The sequence below is a fragment of the Heterodontus francisci genome, chromosome 20 (assembly GCF_036365525.1).
Source record: "Heterodontus francisci isolate sHetFra1 chromosome 20, sHetFra1.hap1, whole genome shotgun sequence".
Lineage (NCBI taxonomy): Eukaryota > Metazoa > Chordata > Chondrichthyes > Heterodontiformes > Heterodontidae > Heterodontus > Heterodontus francisci.
In genome coordinates this window covers 91,250,984-91,274,083 of record NC_090390.1, presented here as the reverse complement: position 1 = coordinate 91,274,083, position 23,100 = coordinate 91,250,984, and the positions used below count along the sequence as shown (strand labels likewise).

General features: G+C 47.1%; 2 protein-coding genes across 4 annotated transcripts in view; one reads left to right on the top strand and one right to left on the bottom strand.

The window, feature by feature from the left end:
* aldh18a1 (aldehyde dehydrogenase 18 family, member A1) overlaps positions 1–23,100 on the top strand; it is an 875,135-nt gene that overhangs the window by 341,621 nt on the left and 510,414 nt on the right. The window lies entirely within an intron of this gene.
* entpd1 (ectonucleoside triphosphate diphosphohydrolase 1) overlaps positions 1–23,100 on the bottom strand; it is a 267,499-nt gene that overhangs the window by 165,864 nt on the left and 78,535 nt on the right. Inside the window, exon 1 of one of the 3 annotated variants that reach the window (XM_068053228.1) lies at positions 14,535–14,720. The exons of the other annotated variants lie outside the window; for them this stretch is intronic. Coding sequence (XP_067909329.1) covers positions 14,535–14,598 — 64 coding nt within the window. The 5' untranslated portion in view covers positions 14,599–14,720. Of the gene's footprint in view, positions 1–14,534; positions 14,721–23,100 lie in introns of those variants that run through there. 3 annotated transcript variants of the gene reach the window in all.

The window sequence follows — 23,100 nt, the reverse complement described above, 5'->3', positions numbered from 1 at the left end:
GTCTCTCAGTATCTCCAGTATACACAGTACAATGGGCCCAGTCTCTCAGTATCTCCAGTACACACAGTACAATGGGCCCAGTCTCTCAGTATCTCCAGTACACACAGTACAATGGGCCCAGGCTCTCAGTATCTCCAGTATACACAGTACAATGGGCCCAGTCTCTCAGTATCTCCAGTACACACAGTACAATGGGCCCAGTCTCTCAGTATCTCCAGTATACACAGTACAATGGGCCCAGTCTCTCAGTATCTCCAGTGCACACAGTACAATGGGCCCAGTCTCTCAGTATCTCCAGTGCACACAGTACAATGGGCCCAGTCTCTCAGTATCTCCAGTATACACAGTACAATGGGCCCAGTCTCTCAGTATCTCCAGTACACACAGTACAATGGGCCCAGTCTCTCAGTATCTCCAGTACACACAGTACAATGGGCCCAGTCTCTCAGTATCTCCAGTGCACACAGTACAATGGGCCCAGTCTCTCAGTATCTCCAGTGCACACAGTACAATGGGCCCAGTCTCTCAGTATCTCCAGTGCACACAGTACAATGGGCCCAGTCTCTCAGTATCTCCAGTGCACACAGTACAATGGGCCCAGTCTCTCAGTATCTCCAGTATACACAGTACAATGGGCCCAGTCTCTCAGTATCTCCAGTACACACAGTACAATGGGCCCAGTCTCTCAGTATCTCCAGTACACACAGTACAATGGGCCCAGTCTCTCAGTATCTCCAGTATACACAGTACAATGGGCCCAGTCTCTCTGTATCTCCAGTACACACAGTACAATGGGCCCAGTCTCTCAGTATCTCCAGTACACACAGTACAATGGGCCCAGTCTCAGTATCTCCAGTACACACAGTACAATGGGCCCAGTCTCTCAGTATCTCCAGTACACACAGTACAATGGGCCCAGTCTCTCAGTATCTCCAGTACACACAGTACAATGGGCCCAGTCTCTCAGTATCTCCAGTATACACAGTACAATGGGCCCAGTCTCTCAGTATCTCCAGTACACACAGTACAATGGGCCCAGTCTCTCAGTATCTCCAGTATACACAGTACAATGGGCCCAGTCTCTCAGTATCTCCAGTACACACGGTACAATGGGCCCAGTCTCTCAGTATCTCCAGTATACACAGTACAATGGGCCCAGTCTCTCAGTATCTCCAGTATACACAGTACAATGGGCCCAGGCTCTCAGTATCTCCAGTATACACAGTACAATGGGCCCAGTCTCTCAGTATCTCCAGTACACACAGTACAATGGGCCCAGTCTCTCAGTATCTCCAGTACACACGGTACAATGGGCCCAGGCTCTCAGTATCTCCAGTATACACAGTACAATGGGCCCAGTCTCTCAGTATCTCCAGTACACACAGTACAATGGGCCCAGTCTCTCAGTATCTCCAGTACACACAGTACAATGGGCCCAGTCTCTCAGTATCTCCAGTACACACAGTACAATGGGCCCAGTCTCTCAGTATCTCCAGTATACACAGTACAATGGGCCCAGTCTCTCAGTATCTCCAGTACACACAGTACAATGGGCCCAGTCTCAGTATCTCCAGTATACACAGTACAATGGGCCCAGTCTCTCAGTATCTCCAGTATACACAGTACAATGGGCCCAGTCTCTCAGTATCTCCAGTATACACAGTACAATGGGCCCAGTCTCTCAGTATCTCCAGTATACACAGTACAATGGGCCCAGTCTCTCAGTATCTCCAGTACACACAGTACAATGGGCCCAGTCTCTCAGTATCTCCAGTATACACAGTACAATGGGCCCAGTCTCTCAGTATCTCCAGTATACACAGTACAATGGGCCCAGTCTCTCAGTATCTCCAGTATACACAGTACAATGGGCCCAGTCTCAGTATCTCCAGTACACACAGTACAATGGGCCCAGTCTCTCAGTATCTCCAGTATACACAGTACAATGGGCCCAGTCTCTCAGTATCTCCAGTATACACAGTACAATGGGCCCAGTCTCTCAGTATCTCCAGTCCACACAGTACAATGGGCCCAGTCTCTCAGTATCTCCAGTACACACAGTACAATGGGCCCAGTCTCTCAGTATCTCCAGTATACACAGTACAATGGGCCCAGTCTCTCAGTATCTCCAGTATACACAGTACAATGGGCCCAGTCTCTCAGTATCTCCAGTATACACAGTACAATGGGCCCAGTCTCTCAGTATCTCCAGTATACACAGTACAATGGGCCCAGTCTCTCAGTATCTCCAGTATACACAGTACAATGGGCCCAGTCTCTCAGTATCTCCAGTATACACAGTACAATGGGCCCAGTCTCTCAGTATCTCCAGTCCACACAGTACAATGGGCCCAGTCTCAGTATCTCCAGTACACACAGTACAATGGGCCCAGTCTCTCAGTATCTCCAGTATACACAGTACAATGGGCCCAGTCCCTCAGTATCTCCAGTATACACAGTACAATGGGCCCAGTCTCAGTATCTCCAGTACACACAGTACAATGGGCCCAGTCTCTCAGTATCTCCAGTACACACAGTACAATGGGCCCAGTCTCAGTATCTCCAGTACACACAGTACAATGGGCCCAGTCTCTCAGTATCTCCAGTATACACAGTACAATGGGCCCAGTCCCTCAGTATCTCCAGTATACACAGTACAATGGGCCCAGTCTCAGTATCTCCAGTACACACAGTACAATGGGCCCAGTCTCTCAGTATCTCCAGTATACACAGTACAATGGGCCCAGTCTCAGTATCTCCAGTACACACAGTACAATGGGCCCAGTCTCTCAGTATCTCCAGTATACACAGTACAATGGGCCCAGTCTCTCAGTATCTCCAGTATACACAGTACAATGGGCCCAGTCTCTCAGTATCTCCAGTATACACAGTACAATGGGCCCAGTCTCTCAGTATCTCCAGTACACACAGTACAATGGGCCCAGTCTCTCAGTATCTCCAGTATACACAGTACAATGGGCCCAGTCTCTCAGTATCTCCAGTATACACAGTACAATGGGCCCAGTCTCTCAGTATCTCCAGTATACACAGTACAATGGGCCCAGTCTCTCAGTATCTCCAGTATACACAGTACAATGGGCCCAGTCCCTCAGTATCTCCAGTATACACAGTACAATGGGCCCAGTCTCAGTATCTCCAGTACACACAGTACAATGGGCCCAGTCTCTCAGTATCTCCAGTATACACAGTACAATGGGCCCAGTCTCAGTATCTCCAGTACACACAGTACAATGGGCCCAGTCTCTCAGTATCTCCAGTATACACAGTACAATGGGCCCAGTCTCTCAGTATCTCCAGTATACACAGTACAATGGGCCCAGTCTCTCAGTATCTCCAGTATACACAGTACAATGGGCCCAGTCTCTCAGTATCTCCAGTATACACAGTACAATGGGCCCAGTCTCTCAGTATCTCCAGTATACACAGTACAATGGGCCCAGTCTCTCTGTATCTCCAGTACACACAGCACAATGGGCCCAGTCTCTCAGTATCTCCAGTATACACAGTACAATGGGCCCAGTCTCTCTGTATCTCCAGTACACACAGCACAATGGGCCCAGTCTCTCTGTATCTCCAGTATACACAGTACAATGGGCCCAGTCTCTCAGTATCTCCAGCCTCCACAGTACAATGGGCCCAGTCTCTCTGTATCTCCAGTACACACAGCACAATGGGCCCAGTCTCTCTGTATCTCCAGTATACACAGTACAATGGGCCCAGTCTCTCAGTATCTCCAGTACACACAGTACAATGGGCCCAGTCTCTCAATATCTCCAGTACACACAGTACAATGGGCCCAGTCTCTCAGTATCTCCAGCCTCCACAGTACAATGGGCCCAGTCTCTCAGTATCTCCAGTACACACAGTACAATGGGCCCAGGCTCAGTATCTCCAGTATACACAGTACAATGAGCCCAGTCTCTCAGTATCTCTAGTACACACAGTACAATGGGCCCAGGCTCTCAGTATCTCCAGTACACACAGTACAATGGGCCCAGTCTCTCAGTATCTCCAGTATACACAGTACAATGGGCCCAGTCTCTCAGTATCTCCAGTATACACAGTACAATGGGCCCAGTCTCTCAGTATCTCCAGTATACACAGTACAATGGGCCCAGTCTCAGTATCTCCAGTATACACAGTACAATGAGCCCAGTCTCTCAGTATCTCTAGTACACACAGTACAATGGGCCCAGTCTCTCAGTATCTCCAGTATACACAGTACAATGAGCCCAGTCTCTCAGTATCTCTAGTACACACAGTACAATGGGCCCAGGCTCTCAGTATCACCAGTACACACAGTACAATGGGCCCAGGCTCTCAGTATCTCCAGTATAGAGAGTACAATGAGCCCAGTCTCTCAGTATCTCCAGTATACACAGTACAATGGGCCCAGTCTCTCAGTATCTCCAGTATACACAGTACAATGAGCCCAGTCTCTCAGTATCTCTAGTACACACAGTACAATGGGCCCAGGCTCTCAGTATCTCCAGTACACACAGTACAATGGGCCCAGGCTCTCAGTATCTCCAGTATAGAGAGTACAATGAGCCCAGTCTCTCAGTATCTCCAGTATACACAGTACAATGGGCCCAGTCTCTCAGTATCTCCAGTATACACAGTACAATGAGCCCAGTCTCTCAGTATCTCCAGTATACACAGTACAATGAGCCCAGTCTCTCAGTATCTCTAGTACACACAGTACAATGGGCCCAGTCTCTCAGTATCTCCAGTATACACAGTACAATGAGCCCAGTCTCTCAGTATCTCTAGTACACACAGTACAATGGGCCCAGGCTCTCAGTATCTCCAGTACACACAGTACAATGGGCCCAGGCTCTCAGTATCTCCAGTATAGAGAGTACAATGAGCCCAGTCTCTCAGTATCTCTAGTACACACAGTACAATGGGCCCAGGCTCTCAGTATCTCCAGTACACACAGTACAATGGGCCCAGGCTCTCAGTATCTCCAGTATACACAGTACAATGGGCCCAGTCTCTCAGTATCTCCAGTACACACAGTACAATGGGCCCAGGCTCTCAGTATCTCCAGTATAGAGAGTACAATGAGCCCAGTCTCTCAGTATCTCTAGTACACACAGTACAATGGGCCCAGGCTCTCAGTATCTCCAGTATAGAGAGTACAATGAGCCCAGTCTCTCAGTATCTCTAGTACACACAGTACAATGGGCCCAGGCTCTCAGTATCTCCAGTATACACAGTACAATGGGCCCAGTCTCTCAGTATCTCCAGTACACACAGTACAATGGGCCCAGTCTCAGTATCTCCAGTAAACTCAGTACAATGGGCCCAGTCTCTCAGTATCTCCAGTATACACAGTACAATGGGCCCAGTCTCTCTGTATCTCCAGTATACACAGTACAATGGGCCCAGTCTCTCAGTATCTCCAGTACACACAGTACAATGGGCCCAGTCTCTCAATATCTCCAGTACACACAGTACAATGGGCCCAGTCTCTCAGTATCTCCAGCCTCCACAGTACAATGGGCCCAGTCTCTCAGTATCTCCAGTACACACAGTACAATGGGCCCAGGCTCAGTATCTCCAGTATACACAGTACAATGAGCCCAGTCTCTCAGTATCTCTAGTACACACAGTACAATGGGCCCAGGCTCTCAGTATCTCCAGTACACACAGTACAATGGGCCCAGTCTCTCAGTATCTCCAGTATACACAGTACAATGGGCCCAGTCTCTCAGTATCTCCAGTATACACAGTACAATGGGCCCAGTCTCTCAGTATCTCCAGTATACACAGTACAATGGGCCCAGTCTCAGTATCTCCAGTATACACAGTACAATGAGCCCAGTCTCTCAGTATCTCTAGTACACACAGTACAATGGGCCCAGTCTCTCAGTATCTCCAGTATACACAGTACAATGAGCCCAGTCTCTCAGTATCTCTAGTACACACAGTACAATGGGCCCAGGCTCTCAGTATCTCCAGTACACACAGTACAATGGGCCCAGGCTCTCAGTATCTCCAGTATAGAGAGTACAATGAGCCCAGTCTCTCAGTATCTCCAGTATACACAGTACAATGGGCCCAGTCTCTCAGTATCTCCAGTATACACAGTACAATGAGCCCAGTCTCTCAGTATCTCTAGTACACACAGTACAATGGGCCCAGGCTCTCAGTATCTCCAGTACACACAGTACAATGGGCCCAGGCTCTCAGTATCTCCAGTATAGAGAGTACAATGAGCCCAGTCTCTCAGTATCTCCAGTATACACAGTACAATGGGCCCAGTCTCTCAGTATCTCCAGTATACACAGTACAATGAGCCCAGTCTCTCAGTATCTCCAGTATACACAGTACAATGAGCCCAGTCTCTCAGTATCTCTAGTACACACAGTACAATGGGCCCAGTCTCTCAGTATCTCCAGTATACACAGTACAATGAGCCCAGTCTCTCAGTATCTCTAGTACACACAGTACAATGGGCCCAGGCTCTCAGTATCTCCAGTACACACAGTACAATGGGCCCAGGCTCTCAGTATCTCCAGTATAGAGAGTACAATGAGCCCAGTCTCTCAGTATCTCTAGTACACACAGTACAATGGGCCCAGTCTCTCAGTATCTCCAGTACACACAGTACAATGGGCCCAGGCTCTCAGTATCTCCAGTACACACAGTACAATGGGCCCAGGCTCTCAGTATCTCCAGTATAGAGAGTACAATGAGCCCAGTCTCTCAGTATCTCTAGTACACACAGTACAATGGGCCCAGGCTCTCAGTATCTCCAGTACACACAGTACAATGGGCCCAGGCTCTCAGTATCTCCAGTATAGAGAGTACAATGAGCCCAGTCTCTCAGTATCTCTAGTACACACAGTACAATGGGCCCAGGCTCTCAGTATCTCCAGTATACACAGTACAATGGGCCCAGTCTCTCAGTATCTCTAGTACACACAGTACAATGGGCCCAGTCTCTCAGTATCTCCAGTACACACAGTACAATGGGCCCAGTCTCTCAGTATCTCCAGTACACACAGTACAATGGGCCCAGTCTCTCAGTATCTCCAGTACACACAGTACAATGGGCCCAGTCTCAGTATCTCCAGTAAACTCAGTACAATGGGCCCAGTCTCTCAGTATCTCCAGTATACACAGTACAATGGGCCCAGTCTCTCAGTATCTCCAGTATACACAGTACAATGGGCCCAGTCTCTCAGTATCTCCAGTGCACACAATACAATGGGCCCAGTCTCTCAGTATCTCCAGTATACACAGTACAATGGGCCCAGTCTCTCAGTATCTCCAGTATACACAGTACAATGGGCCCAGTCTCTCAGTATCTCCAGTGCACACAGTACAATGGGCCCAGTCTCTCAGTATCTCCAGTATACACAGTACAATGGGCCCAGTCTCAGTATCTCCAGTACACACAGTACAATGAGCCCAGTCTCTCAGTATCTCCAGTACACACAGTACAATGGGCCCAGTCTCTCAGTATCTCCAGTATACACAGTACAATGGGCCCAGTCTCTCAGTATCTCCAGTTCACACAGTACAATGGGCCCAGTCTCAGTATCTCCAGTAAACTCAGTACAATGGGCCCAGTCTCTCAGTATCTCCAGTATACACAGTACAATGGGCCCAGTCTCTCAGTATCTCCAGTATACACAGTACAATGGGCCCAGTCTCTCAGTATCTCCAGTATACACAGTACAATGGGCCCAGTCTCTCAGTATCTCCAGTGCACACAGTACAATGGGCCCAGTCTCAGTATCTCCAGTATACACAGTACAATGGGCCCAGTCTCTCAGTATCTCCAGTATACACAGTACAATGGGCCCAGTCTCACAGTATCTCCAGTATACACAGTACAATGGGCCCAGTCTCTCAGTATCTCCAGTACACACAGTACAATGGGCCCAGTCTCTCAGTATCTCCAGTATACACAGTACAATGGGCCCAGTCTCTCAGTATCTCCAGTACACACAGTACAATGGGCCCAGTCTCTCAGTATCTCCAGTATACACAGTACAATGGGCCCAGTCTCTCAGTATCTCCAGTACACACAGTACAATGGGCCCAGTCTCTCAGTATCTCCAGTATACACAGTACAATGGGCCCAGTCTCTCAGTATCTCCAGTATACACAGTACAATGGGCCCAGTCTCTCAGTATCTCCAGTACACACAGTACAATGGGCCCAGTCTCTCAGTATCTCCAGTACACACAGTACAATGGGCCCAGTCTCAGTATCTCCAGTATACACAGTACAATGGGCCCAGTCTCTCAGTATCTCCAGTACACACAGTACAATGGGCCCAGTCTCAGTATCTCCAGTATACACAGTACAATGGGCCCAGTCTCTCAGTATCTCCAGTACACACAGTACAATGGGCCCAGTCTCAGTATCTCCAGTATACACAGTACAATGGGCCCAGTCTCTCAGTATCTCCAGTATACACAGTACAATGGGCCCAGTCTCTCAGTATCTCCAGTACACACAGTACAATGGGCCCAGTCTCAGTATCTCCAGTATACACAGTACAATGGGCCCAGTCTCTCAGTATCTCCAGTGCACACAGTACAATGGGCCCAGTCTCTCAGTATCTCCAGTATACACAGTACAATGGGCCCAGTCTCTCAGTATCTCCAGTGCACACAGTACAATGGGCCCAGTCTCTCAGTATCTCCAGTATACACAGTACAATGGGCCCAGTCTCTCAGTATCTCCAGTACACACAGTACAATGGGCCCAGTCTCAGTATCTCCAGTACACACAGTACAATGGGCCCAGTCTCTCTGTATCTCCAATACACACAGTACAATGGGCCCAGTCTCTCTGTATCTCCAGTACACACAGTACAATGGGCCCAGTCTCTCTGTATCTCCAGTATACACAGTACAATCGGCCCAGTCTCAGTATCTCCAGTATACACAGTACAATGGGCCCAGTCTCTCTGTATCTCCAGTATACACAGTACAATGGGCCCAGTCTCTCAGTATCTCCAGTATACACAGTACAATGGGCCCAGTCTCTCAGTATCTCCAGTATACACAGTACAATGGGCCCAGTCTCTCAGTATCTCCAGTATACACAGTACAATGGGCCCAGTCTCTCTGTATCTCCAGTACACACAGTACAATGGGCCCAGTCTCTCAGTATCTCCAGTACACACAGTACAATGGGCCCAGTCTCTCAGTATCTCCAGTATACACAGTACAATGGGCCCAGTCTCTCAGTATCTCCCGTACACACAGTACAATGGGCCCAGTCTCTCAGTATCTCCCGTACACACAGTACAATGGGCCCAGTCTCTCAGTATCTCCAGTCCACACAGTACAATGGGCCCAGTCTCTCAGTATCTCCAGTATACACAGTACAATGGGCCCAGTCTCTCAGTATCTCCAGTACACACAGTACAATGGGCCCAGTCTCTCAGTATCTCCAGTACACACAGTACAATGGGCCCAGTCTCTCAGTATCTCCAGTACACACAGTACAATGGGCCCAGTCTCTCAGTATCTCCCGTACACACAGTACAATGGGCCCAGTCTCTCAGTATCTCCAGTACACACAGTACAATGGGCCCAGTCTCTCAGTATCTCCAGTATACACAGTACAATGGGCCCAGTCTCTCAGTATCTCCAGTACACACAGTACAATGGGCCCAGTCTCTCAGTATCTCCTGTACACACAGTACAATGGGCCCAGTCTCTCAGTATCTCCCGTACACACAGTACAATGGGCCCAGTCTCTCAGTATCTCCAGTACACACAGTACAATGGGCCCAGTCTCTCAGTATCTCCAGTATACACAGTACAATGGGCCCAGTCTCTCAGTATCTCCAGTACACACAGTACAATGGGCCCAGTCTCTCAGTATCTCCAGTATACACAGTACAATGGGCCCAGTCTCTCAGTATCTCCAGTGCACACAGTACAATGGGCCCAGTCTCTCAGTATCTCCAGTACACACAGTACAATGGGCCCAGTCTCTCAGTATCTCCAGTACACACAGTACAATGGGCCCAGTCTCTCAGTATCTCCAGTGCACACAGTACAATGGGCCCAGTCTCTCAGTATCTCCAGTATACACAGTACAATGGGCCCAGTCTCTCAGTATCTCCAGTATACACAGTACAATGGGCCCAGTCTCTCAGTATCTCCAGTACACACAGTACAATGGGCCCAGTCTCTCAGTATCTCCAGTATACACAGTACAATGGGCCCAGTCTCTCAGTATCTCCAGTATACACAGTACAATGGGCCCAGTCTCTCAGTATCTCCAGTACACACAGTACAATGGGCCCAGTCTCTCAGTATCTCCAGTATACACAGTACAATGGGCCCAGTCTCTCAGTATCTCCAGTACACACAGTACAATGGGCCCAGTCTCTCAGTATCTCCAGTATACACAGTACAATGGGCCCAGTCTCTCAGTATCTCCAGTACACACAGTACAATGGGCCCAGTCTCTCAGTATCTCCAGTATACACAGTACAATGGGCCCAGTCTCTCAGTATCTCCAGTATACACAGTACAATGGGCCCAGTCTCTCTGTATCTCCAGTACACACAGTACAATGGGCCCAGTCTCTCAGTATCTCCAGTATACACAGTACAATGGGCCCAGTCTCTCAGTATCTCCAGTATACACAGTACAATGGGCCCAGTCTCTCTGTATCTCCAGTACACACAGTACAATGAGCCCAGTCTCTCAGTATCTCCAGTACACACAGTACAATGGGCCCAGTCTCTCAGTATCTCCAGTACACACAGTACAATGGGCCCAGTCTCTCAGTATCTCCAGTATACACAGTACAATGGGCCCAGTCTCTCAGTATCTCCAGTATACACAGTACAATGGGCCCAGTCTCTCTGTATCTCCAGTACACACAGTACAATGGGCCCAGTCTCTCAGTATCTCCAGTTCACACAGTACAATGGGCCCAGTCTCTCAGTATCTCCAGTACACACAGTACAATGGGCCCAGTCTCTCAGTATCTCCAGTATACACAGTACAATGGGCCCAGTCTCTCTGTATCTCCAGTACACACAGTACAATGGGCCCAGTCTCTCAGTATCTCCAGTATACACAGTACAATGGGCCCAGTCTCTCAGTATCTCCAGTATACACAGTACAATGGGCCCAGTCTCTCAGTATCTCCAGTATACACAGTACAATGGGCCCAGTCTCAGTATCTCCAGTACACACAGTACAATGGGCCCAGTCTCTCAGTATCTCCAGTATACACAGTACAATGGGCCCAGTCTCAGTATCTCCAGTACACACAGTACAATGGGCCCAGTCTCTCAGTATCTCCAGTACACACAGTACAATGGGACCAGTCTCTCAGTATCTCCAGTATACACAGTACAATGGGCCCAGTCTCAGTATCTCCAGTACACACAGTACAATGGGACCAGTCTCTCAGTATCTCCAGTATACACAGTACAATGGGCCGAGTATCAGTATCTCCAGTATACACAGTACAATGGGCCCAGTCTCAGTATCTCCAGTGCACACAGTACAATGGGCCCAGTCTCAGTATCTCCAGTACACACAGTACAATGGGCCCAGTCTCAGTATCTCCAGTACACACAGTACAATGGGCCGAGTATCAGTATCTCCAGTATACACAGTACAATGGGCCCAGTCTCAGTATCTCCAGTACACACAGTACAATGGGCCCAGTCTCTCAGTATCTCCAGTACACACAGTACAATGGGCCCAGTCTCTCAGTATCTCCAGTACACACAGTACAATGGGCCCAGTCTCTCAGTATCTCCAGTATACACAGTACAATGGGCCCAGTCTCTCAGTATCTCCAGTACACACAGTACAATGGGCCCAGTCTCTCAGTATCTCCAGTACACACAGTACAATGGGACCAGTCTCTCAGTATCTCCAGTACACACAGTACAATGGGCCCAGTCTCTCAGTATCTCCAGTATACACAGTACAATGGGCCCAGTCTCTCAGTATCTCCAGTATACACAGTACAATGGGCCCAGTCTCTCAGTATCTCCAGTACACACAGTACAATGGGCCCAGTCTCTCAGTATCTCCAGTACACACAGTACAATGGGACCAGTCTCTCAGTATCTCCAGTATACACAGTACAATGGGCCGAGTATCAGTATCTCCAGTATACACAGTACAATGGGCCCAGTCTCAGTATCTCCAGTACACACAGTACAATGGGCCCAGTCTCAGTATCTCCAGTATACACAGTACAATGGGCCGAGTATCAGTATCTCCAGTATACACAGTACAATGGGCCCAGTCTCAGTATCTCCAGTACACACAGTACAATGGGCCCAGTCTCTCAGTATCTCCAGTATACACAGTACAATGGGCCCAGTCTCTCAGTATCTCCAGTACACACAGTACAATGGGCCCAGTCTCTCAGTATCTCCAGTACACACAGTACAATGGGCCCAGTCTCTCAGTATCTCCAGTACACACAGTACAATGGGCCCAGTCTCAGTATCTCCAGTATACACAGTACAATGGGCCGAGTATCAGTATCTCCAGTATACACAGTACAATGGGCCCAGTCTCAGTATCTCCAGTACACACAGTACAATGGGCCCAGTCTCAGTATCTCCAGTATACACAGTACAATGGGCCCAGTCTCAGTATCTCCAGTACACACAGTACAATGGGCCCAGTCTCAGTATCTCCAGTACACACAGTACAATGGGCCCAGTCTCTCAGTATCTCCAGTACACACAGTACAATGGGCCCAGTCTCAGTATCTCCAGTATACACAGTACAATGGGCCCAGTCTCTCAGTATCTCCAGTACACACAGTACAATGGGCCCAGTCTCAGTATCTCCAGTATACACAGTACAATGGGCCGAGTATCAGTATCTCCAGTATACACAGTACAATGGGCCCAGTCTCAGTATCTCCAGTACACACAGTACAATGGGCCCAGTCTCAGTATCTCCAGTACACACAGTACAATGGGCCCAGTCTCTCAGTATCTCCAGTATACACAGTACAATGGGCCCAGTCTCTCTGTATCTCCAGTATACACAGTACAATGGGCCCAGTCTCTCAGTATCTCCAGTATACACAGTACAATGGGCCCAGTCTCTCTGTATCTCCAGTATACACAGTACAATGGGCCCAGTCTCTCAGTATCTCCAGTATACACAGTACAATGGGCCCAGTCTCTCAGTATCTCCAGTATACACAGTACAATGGGCCCAGTCTCAGTATCTCCAGTACACACAGTACAATGGGCCCAGTCTCTCAGTATCTCCAGTATACACAGTACAATGGGCCCAGTCTCTCAGTATCTCCAGTACACACAGTACAATGGGCCCAGTCTCTCAGTATCTCCAGTACACACAGTACAATGGGCCCAGTCTCTCAGTATCTCCAGTATACACAGTACAATGGGCCCAGTCTCTCAGTATCTCCAGTACACACAGTACAATGGGCCCAGTCTCTCAGTATCTCCAGTTCACACAGTACAATGGGCCCAGTCTCAGTATCTCCAGTACACACAGTACAATGGGACCAGTCTCTCAGTATCTCCAGTATACACAGTACAATGGGCCGAGTATCAGTATCTCCAGTATACACAGTACAATGGGCCCAGTCTCTCAGTATCTCCAGTACACACAGTACAATGGGCCGAGTATCAGTATCTCCAGTATACACAGTACAATGGGCCCAGTCTCTCAGTATCTCCAGTATACACAGTACAATGGGCCGAGTATCAGTATCTCCAGTATACACAGTACAATGGGCCCAGTCTCTCAGTATCTCCAGTACACACAGTACAATGGGCCCAGTCTCTCAGTATCTCCAGTATACACAGTACAATGGGCCCAGTCTCTCAGTATCTCCAGTACACACAGTACAATGGGCCCAGTCTCTCAGTATCTCCAGTATACACAGTACAATGGGCCCAGTCTCTCAGTATCTCCAGTACACACAGTACAATGGGCCCAGTCTCTCAGTATCTCCAGTTCACACAGTACAATGGGCCCAGTCTCTCAGTATCTCCAGTATACACAGTACAATGGGCCCAGTCTCTCAGTATCTCCAGTACACACAGTACAATGGGCCCAGTCTCTCAGTATCTCCAGTTCACACAGTACAATGGGCCCAGTCTCAGTATCTCCAGTACACACAGTACAATGGGCCCAGTCTCTCAGTATCTCCAGTACACACAGTACAATGGGCCCAGTCTCTCAGTATCTCCAGTACACACAGTACAATGGGCCCAGTCTCAGTATCTCCAGTATACACAGTACAATGGGCCCAGTCTCTCAGTATCTCCAGTACACACAGTACAATGGGCCCAGTCTCAGTATCTCCAGTACACACAGTAGAGCCAATCTTCAGTATGCAAAGAGTAAACATTGAGAAATATGCTAAATGGCTTCCACAGACAGTGAGCTACATATAAAACTGCTGATAAGTTAGAAAAATATCTTGCACTCAAGTCAGCCAACTTGTCGGTTGAACATTAAGCATGGTATGCTCTGGTGACTGTGAAAGGCAGTACTCACTGTCCGATCCGGCCTCGCTGTGTGCGCTCAATGATACACAATATAATGCCTTTCTCACGCCCATCACTTGTACTGAATTTGTCGTTGCAGAATCGGTTCCAAATACATGTTAAAAAAGCTTTCTGACAGGATGGTTTCTGCAAGCTGCATTTTGGCTGTTTGCCGCAGGTATAAAGTCCAAAGACGTCACTGAGGCTTTAGTAACTATTTCCACAGGAGGATAATGTTGCGTTCTTTTCCTGGGACTCACACCCAGTGAAACAATACTACTTTATGTATCGATGTGTTCTAACTTGTTATCATTTGAAGAGGCTGAATGAGAGAATGTTTTAAGCAGATTAACTTTCTTACTTGTGAACAGTTCGGAACAGGTCACTGATCATTAATCAGGAGACAACGGCAGGTCTCAGCCAGACTGCTGGGGAAATGGTGGTGTAGTGATCATGTCACTGAACACGAATCCAAGGCCCAGGCTGATACCTTGGGGACACAGGTTCAAATCCCACCAGGGCAGCTGGTGGATTTAAAACAATTCAACGAATAAATTAAATTAATTAATAAACATCTGAAATGGAAAGCTAGTCTTGGTATTGGTGCCTTGAAACTTTCATCGATTGTTACAAAAACCCCTCTGGTTCGCTAATGCTTTTCGTGAAGGAAATCTGCCATCCTGACCTGGTCTGGCCTACGAGTGACTCCAGACCCACAGCAATGTGGTTAACTCTTAACTGCCCTCTGAAATGTCCTAACAAGCCACTCAGTTGTCAAGGGCAATTTGGGATGGGCAACAAATGATGCCGATGTCGCATGAAAGAATAAAAATAAAGTGAGCCACGCAGACAGGAAAGGCTCGGGTTCTGATTCAGGCCTGTGCTGTGGCTGCTGAGCTGAGCTGAGCTGAGCTGAGCCAGCAATGCGGGATTAAGCTTGGCCTCAGTGCCGCTCAGTTAGGGAATGTGAACTAGCCAGGGATCCTCTTCCTGATGGCTAGAAAGCAATGCTTGCTTGACACGTGCATATATATGTCCAGTGAAGAGAGGATTGGAGTCTGCTCTAAGGCCTCTATTGCCTGCTGGACAGATCAGGCATCAAAAAGCAACTGTCTCAAGTGAGTACAAGTATACAAGCACACACATATCCAGCCTCACACAAACATACACAAATATACATTCACACACACGCATTCACATATATATACACACACCTATACAAATATACATCAACACACACACACTATTATATACACAAAAGCATATGCAAATACACACACATATATTCACACACAAATAGAGGTGCAAAATTATAGGGTAGTTATAATGGGGGACTTTAATTATCCAAACATAGACTGGGATAATAGTAGTGTAAAGGGCAGTGAGGGGCAAGAGTTCCTAGAGTGTGTTCAGGAAATGTTTCTACAACAGTATGTTTCTAGTCCAATGAGAAAGGAGGCACTGCTAGACCTGGTTCTTGGGAATGAGGTGGGCCGAGTTGATCAAGTATCAGTAGGAGAGCATTTAGGGGATAGTGATCATTGCATCATAAGGTTTAGGTTGACTATGGAAAAGGACAAAGAGCAATCCAGGTTAAGAATAATTAACTGGAGGAAGGCCAACTTCAATGGAGTAAGAATGGATCTAGGACAAATAAATTGGAGTCAAAAGTTGGCAGGAAAACTGGTAGATGAACAATAGGCTACCTTCAAAGAAGGGATAGTTCGGGCACAGACAAAGTATGTCCCCTCGAAGGGGAAAAGTAGGTCAAACAAATCCAGAGCTCCCTGGATGACAAAAGAGGTAGAGATTAAGGTAAAGAAGAAAAAGTGTGCTTCTGACAGATGCCAGATAGAAAATACTATTGAGAACCAGACTGAATATAGAAGGTCCAGAGGGGAAGTGAAAAAACAAATAAGAGAAGCAAAGAGAGAGTATGAACAGATACTGGCAGCTAACATAAAAGGAAATCCCAAAGTTTTCTGTAGGCATATTGATAGTAAAAGGGTGGTAAAAGGAGGAGTGGGGCTGATTAGGGATTAACAAGGGGATTTGCACACGGAGGCAGAGGACATAGCTGAGGTATTAAATGAATATTTTGCATCGGTCTTTACCAAGGAAGAAGATGCAACCCAGGCAATGTTGAAAGAGGAGGTTAATCAGATACTAGAAGGGTTTAAAATTGATAAGGAGGTGGTGTTGGATCGGCTGTCTGTACTTAAAGTGGATAAGGCACCAGGACCGGGTGAGATGCAGTCAAGGATACTGAGGGAAGTGAGAGTAGAAATTGCAGAGGCACTGGCCATAATTTTTCAGTATTTCTTAGACTCGGGGGTGGTGCCAGAGGACTGGAGAATTGTAAAGGTTACACCTGTGTTCCAAAAAGGGTGTCAAGATAAGCCCAGCAACTACAGACCAGTCAGTTTAACTTTGGTGATGGGGCAATTTCTAGAAAGATTAATTTGGGACAAAATTAATAGTCACATGGACAAATGTGGGTTAATTAAGGAAAGCCAACACGAATTTCTTAAGGGAAAGTCATGTTTAATTAACTAGTTGGAGTTTTTGAGGAGGTAACAGAGAGGGTTGATGAGGGCAATGCTGTTGATGTGGTGTACATGGATTTTCAAAAGGTGTTTGATACAGTGCCACACAACTTGTGAGCAACTTGTAGCTGATGGAATAAAAGGGACAGTAGCAACATGGATACGGAATTGGCTGAGTAACAGGAAACAGAGTAGTGGTTAATGGATGTTTTTCAGACTGGAGGAAGGTTTGTAGTGGAGTTCCCCAGGGATCAGTGTTGGGACCCTTGTTTTTCCTGATATATATTAATGACCTAAACCTTGGTGTACAGGGCACAATTTCAAAGTTTGTGGATAATATGAAACACATATACAGCAGCACAGCGGTGCAGTGGTTAGCACTGTGGTCTCACCACTCCAGCGACCCGGGTTCAATTCTGGGTACTGCCTGTGTGGAGTTTGCAAGTTCTCCCTGTGTCTGCGTGGGTTTTCGCCGGGGGCTCCGGTTTCCTCCCACAGCCAAAGACTTGCAGGTTGATAGGTAAATTGGCCATTGTAAATTGCCCCTAGTGTAGGTGGGTGGTAGGAGAATTGAGGGAAGGTGGGGATGTGAGAGGGAAAAATGGGATTAGTATCAATGGGTGGCTGATGGTTGGTGTGGACTCGGTGGGCCAAAGGGCCGTTTTGGTGCTGTATTTCTTTATGACATATACGGAAACACATATATGTCCCCACAGACATATATACATCCGAAATGACTTCCACTTTTCACCTCCCAACTGACTGTAGACAGTATTTCTGAAAAGAAATGGTGGGCTGAATTTTACCAGCCCACCGATACTGTGGGTCGCGGTGAGAGGGGCCTGTAAAATTCTGCGGGGAGAGGCCCGCCTCGACCCCCGATGTCGAGAAAGGCCCGCCACATATTACCGGCGGCGGGGGACTTCGGTGCGGCCCACCCGCCACAAAGATGCGGGACCTTCATCTTAATATTTAAATTAATATAAATTATATGTAAATGCACTTATCTACTGGCAGTGGTTGTTCATTCCGATCTTACGGCTGCCAATCGTACATTGCACACCTTCGGTATTCTGTATGGAGTTCCAAGAACCTGGTGCGGAGGGAGGAGGAATAGAATTTTCAGGGCGGGAGGGATGGGCGAGCGGGGAGAACACTTTTATTGGCTGTGGGGATGCTGGGAAGGGGTTAAAGGGCAAATGTTAGAAGGTTGGGGACGAAAGGTCGGGTATAGAATAAAGTGAGATTTTTTCATATCGGGCAATGAAAAGACCTGGTGGGGGGACGGGGGGGGGGGGGGCGGTGCTGTTGGGGAAGGGCCTCCATCACCTAAGTATTTATTTAATAAAAATTAATTATAATGCACCTTTAAAAATTTAAATCTTTGCTAAGGGTTTGAAGTCCTTTAAAAATGGCAGCACGCCTGCACGGTGGCGCCGGACGCCTTTGCCGGGATGTGGCAACCTCAACATTATCAGGGGTGGCTGCTGCACCTCCTCTGTTCAGGTCAGCCCCCGTGCGTAATATTGCGGGGACTGTGTGGCAGCATGACATGTTGGAAGGCCACTGTTGTCACAGCGCGCCATCGCAGAACGGGGCGCACTGATAAAATTCAGCCTGGTGTTTAGCCAGAGTGTTTTGTTTATCAATTAAACAGCAACAGCTTTTCTCATAGGTTTAAAAAGTTAAGGTTAAATTTTTATTGAAACAGCAAGACCCAAATTGTTCACAACCTTCACCCACTCACACATTTACACACACACACAAACACATGATAGATAGAAGAAAAAGGGTAAGATGCAATTAAAGTCCTAAGTGGTGTAAGAGTCCATGGTTTACAGAAACCTTTTGAATTAGAATTAGAATTAGAACATTACAGCGCAGTACAGGCCCTTCGGCCCTCGATGTTGCGCCGACCTGTGAAACCATCTGACCGACACTATTCCATTTTCATCCATATGTCTATCCAATGACCACTTAAATGCCCTTAAAGTTGGCGAGTCTACTACTGTTGCAGGCAGGGCGTTCCACACCCCTACTACTCTCTGAGTAAAGAAACTACCTCTAACATCTGTCCTATATCTATCACCCCTCAACTTAAAGCTATGTCCCCTCGTGTTTGCCATCACCATCCGAGGAAAAAGACTCTCACTATCCACCCTATCTAACCCTCTGATTATCTTATATGTCTCTATTAAGTCACCTCTCCTCCTCCTTCTCTCCAACGAAAACAACCTCAAGTCCCTCAGCCTTTCCTCGTAAGACCTTCCCTCCATACCAGGCAACATCCTAGTAAATCTCCTCTGCACCCTTTCCAAAGCTTCCACATTCTTCCTATAATGCGGTGACCAGAACTGCACGCAATACTCCAGGTGCGGTCTCACCAGAGTTTTGTACAGCTGCAGCATGACATCGTGGCTCCGAAACTCGATCCCCCTACTAATAAAAGCTAACACACCATATGCCTTCGTAACAGCCCTATTAACCTGGGTGGCAACTTTCAGGGATTTATGTACCTGGACACCAAGATCTCTCTGTTCATCTACACTACCAAGAATCTTCCCATTCGCCCAGTACTCTGCATTCCTGTTACTCCTTCCAAAGTGAATCACCTCACACTTTTCCGCATTAAACTCCATTTGCCATCTCTCAGCCCAGCTCTGCAGCCTATCTATGTCCCTCTGTAACCTACAACATCCTTCGGCACTATCCACAACTCCACCGACCTTAGTGTCATCCGCAAATTTACTAACCCACCCTTCTACACCCTCTTCCAGGTCATTTATAAAAATGACAAACAGCAGTGGCCCCAAAACAGATCCTTGCGGTACACCACTAGTAACTAAACTCCAGGATGAACATTTGCCATCAACCACCACCCTCTGTCTTCTTTCAGCTAGCCAATTTCTGATCCAAAGCTCTAAATCACCTTCAACCCCATACTTGCGTATTTTCTGCAATAGCCTACCGTGGGGAACCTTATCAAACGCCTTACTGAAATCCATATACACCACATCCACTGCTTTACCCTCATCCACCTGTTTGGTCACCTTCTCGAAAAACTCAATAAGGTTTGTGAGGCACGACCTACCCTTCACAAATCTTCCTAGAGGGAAGTCTTTTTAAAGCTGCAGGCCTGGATGTTGCAGTCTTGAAATTATTGAGGTGTTGTCGATTTCTAGTGGTCAAAACTTCAGTCTGGAGACAGTGATGGTTTACTTGCACGGATGGAGAGGTATTTTTTTAAAAAGGTCACCTTTTAATTTCTCTCCTGCAGCAAATTGAAGTATGGGATCAGCATGTATATTTCCAGAGGAGGGGAGGTGGATGTGTCACCTGACCTCTTCTTCCATTTTGTTGGATGGTCAAGTGCCACAGTTTTTTTACTTGATCATTTTATAATTTTTTCACTTCATTGTTTTTTTTCATTATGCTCCTTCCGAACGTGACACAAGAATAACAAAATAACTTGCATTTACCATATCTTGCATCTTTCACAAACTCAGGACGTCCCAAAGTGCTTTATAAAGCCAACAGTTCCAACAATCCTGCACAATCTCCCTCAATCTTTGACACAGTGGTGATAGACATATTACAGAGCCACAGCTGACACTTATACATTAACAGACTTAGATGCAGATACACGTGCTTACAACAGATACATCTATATGAACAACATGTGCACACATTAAAACAGTCCCTACGACTTAAAATGGGCAGTAGCTTACATCAGCAAAAATGCAATGCCATTATTGTAGGCCACTGGACTAATAATCTAGAGGCCCAGGCTACAGCCCTGGGAATACTGGTTCACATCCCATCACCACCTGCAAGTTCCCCTCCAAGTCAAAAACCATCCTGACTTGGAACTATATCGCCGTTCCTTCACTGTCACAGGGTCAAAATCCTGGAACTCCCTTCCTAACAGCACTGTGGGTGTACCTACCCCACATGGACTGCAGCGGTTCAAGAAGGCACCACCTTCTCAAGGGCAATAAATGCTGGCCTGGCCAGCAACGCCCAAATCCCATGAATAAATTTTTAAAAAACAGCTGGTGGAATTTAAATTTAGTTGATTAATAAAAATCTGGAATTGAAAGTTATTGCAGAAGAGGAAGAAATAGAAAGCTCAAGATCTGCTCCATGAATTCCAACTCTTCACAAAGCCCATGGAGTTGTATTTTCTGGATCTCACTGACACACAGCTTGACAAGCAAGTGATTCAAATAAAAATTACAAACGGCAATGAAGGGTTGCACCAGATCAACACCTCAGGACTATCTGAAGTAGACGAGAAGGAGCCAGTGAGACTCTGGACTATATTAGAGGAGCAGCTGAAGGACAAGATTAATTTTAGAATCCATTATTTGGAACTGATGGCACACAGACAGCAGTCCAAGGAGACCATTGATCAATTTGTCAGCAGATGCCACAAGAGAGGAAAAGTCTGTGATTTCTCAGAAGTGGCATTATCTGAACAGATATTGGAATTGGTGATTGTGTCTGGAAGCTTTTCAGAAAGAGCTGTCAGACAAAAAAAAGGTATGACATTGAAAGTATTCTGAAAGAAGGTTGTAAGTTCAAGGTCATAGCTGCAAGCAAACAGTGCATGTGTGTGCTTGGAGCAAGGACCATAGGCGAGGTAACCAGATCACCTCAGCAAGGCAAGAAACGTGCCCAGTGTGGTCTGATACACCAACCGAGAAATTGTCCAGCGTACATGGATATCTGCCAAGTATGTGATAGGAAAGGGCACTGAGCAAGACTGTACAGGAGGTCTGATCATGGAAAATTGGCCAGAAATCACAGCAGACCATGACCTGACAAGAAACAAACAACACCTTGTGAGAGAAATGGGGATGCATTCATACGAGACCAATCTAGACACAGACATGCCCATGAGATAGATGAGGACATGAGTAACAAAGAGGGCACTGAAGGTGGTCAAGCTGTTCACACACTAACAGTCACACACCAGATGGATGTGGTTACACAGCAGGCAGCATTCACCATCATATGTTCAGAGAAGAGCAGCCACTGACATTACTGAAGAATATGTACCTGGGAAGATGGGAAGCCATGATACAATCTTGAAAGGCAAGACATACTGCATACAATTGTTCTCCAATCAACTGCATGGGAGCACTCATGTTGGACTGCATGTATGGAAATCCTGCAGGGTCACCACAGGTCTTCCACGTTGTTGACACTAATGGTCCAGCAGTTGCAGGGCAACTGGCATGTAGCGAGCTTCAAATCATGACAGTCCATGAGATCAGCAGTGTGACAGGACAGACGACACAAACAGATGTGACCCGATTCAGTCCATTCAGGATTTGCAACAAATGTACCCAGACCGATTTGTTACCATGGGAAGTTTCAAAGGAATGACGCAGTTCCTTCTATAGATCCACCAAGGAAATGTAGTGTCTATATCAAGGACAAACTGAAAGCCGAGTGTGTTCAGCGGCACACAGATTGGTGCAGTTCTATAACAGCTGTGATCAAAAAAGACAGCACCATCAGGATATGTTTAGACCCGAGAAGGCTGAACCGGGCTTTAAACAATGCCCTCACAAAATTCCCACTTTGGAAAAGTTAAATTCATAGTTCGCGAGTGCCAAATTCTTTTCGAAGCTCGATGCAAAACACGGATACTGGTCGGTCCATCTCTCTGAAAGGTCACAGGAGTTAACGTATGGATCAAATCACTGAGAATGTTCCAGGCCATGTCCGTATTGCAGATGACATGGCAGTCATGGGCAGCACAAAAGAAGATCATGACAGGAATCTGCACATCCTGATGAAAACAGCCAGAAAGGAGAGCCTTGTATTCAACAGCGAGAAGTGTGCCATTGACACCAGCCACATCAACAATCTACTCTGAATACAGGCATGACTGGATCCCAATAAGATAGAGGATATTCAGTCCATGCTTAATCCACAAGACAAAGGAAGACTCACATAGCTGTCTTGATCTGTCTAACCTCCTAGCTCCCTACATCTCAAATTGTTCCAAAATGTCTTCAT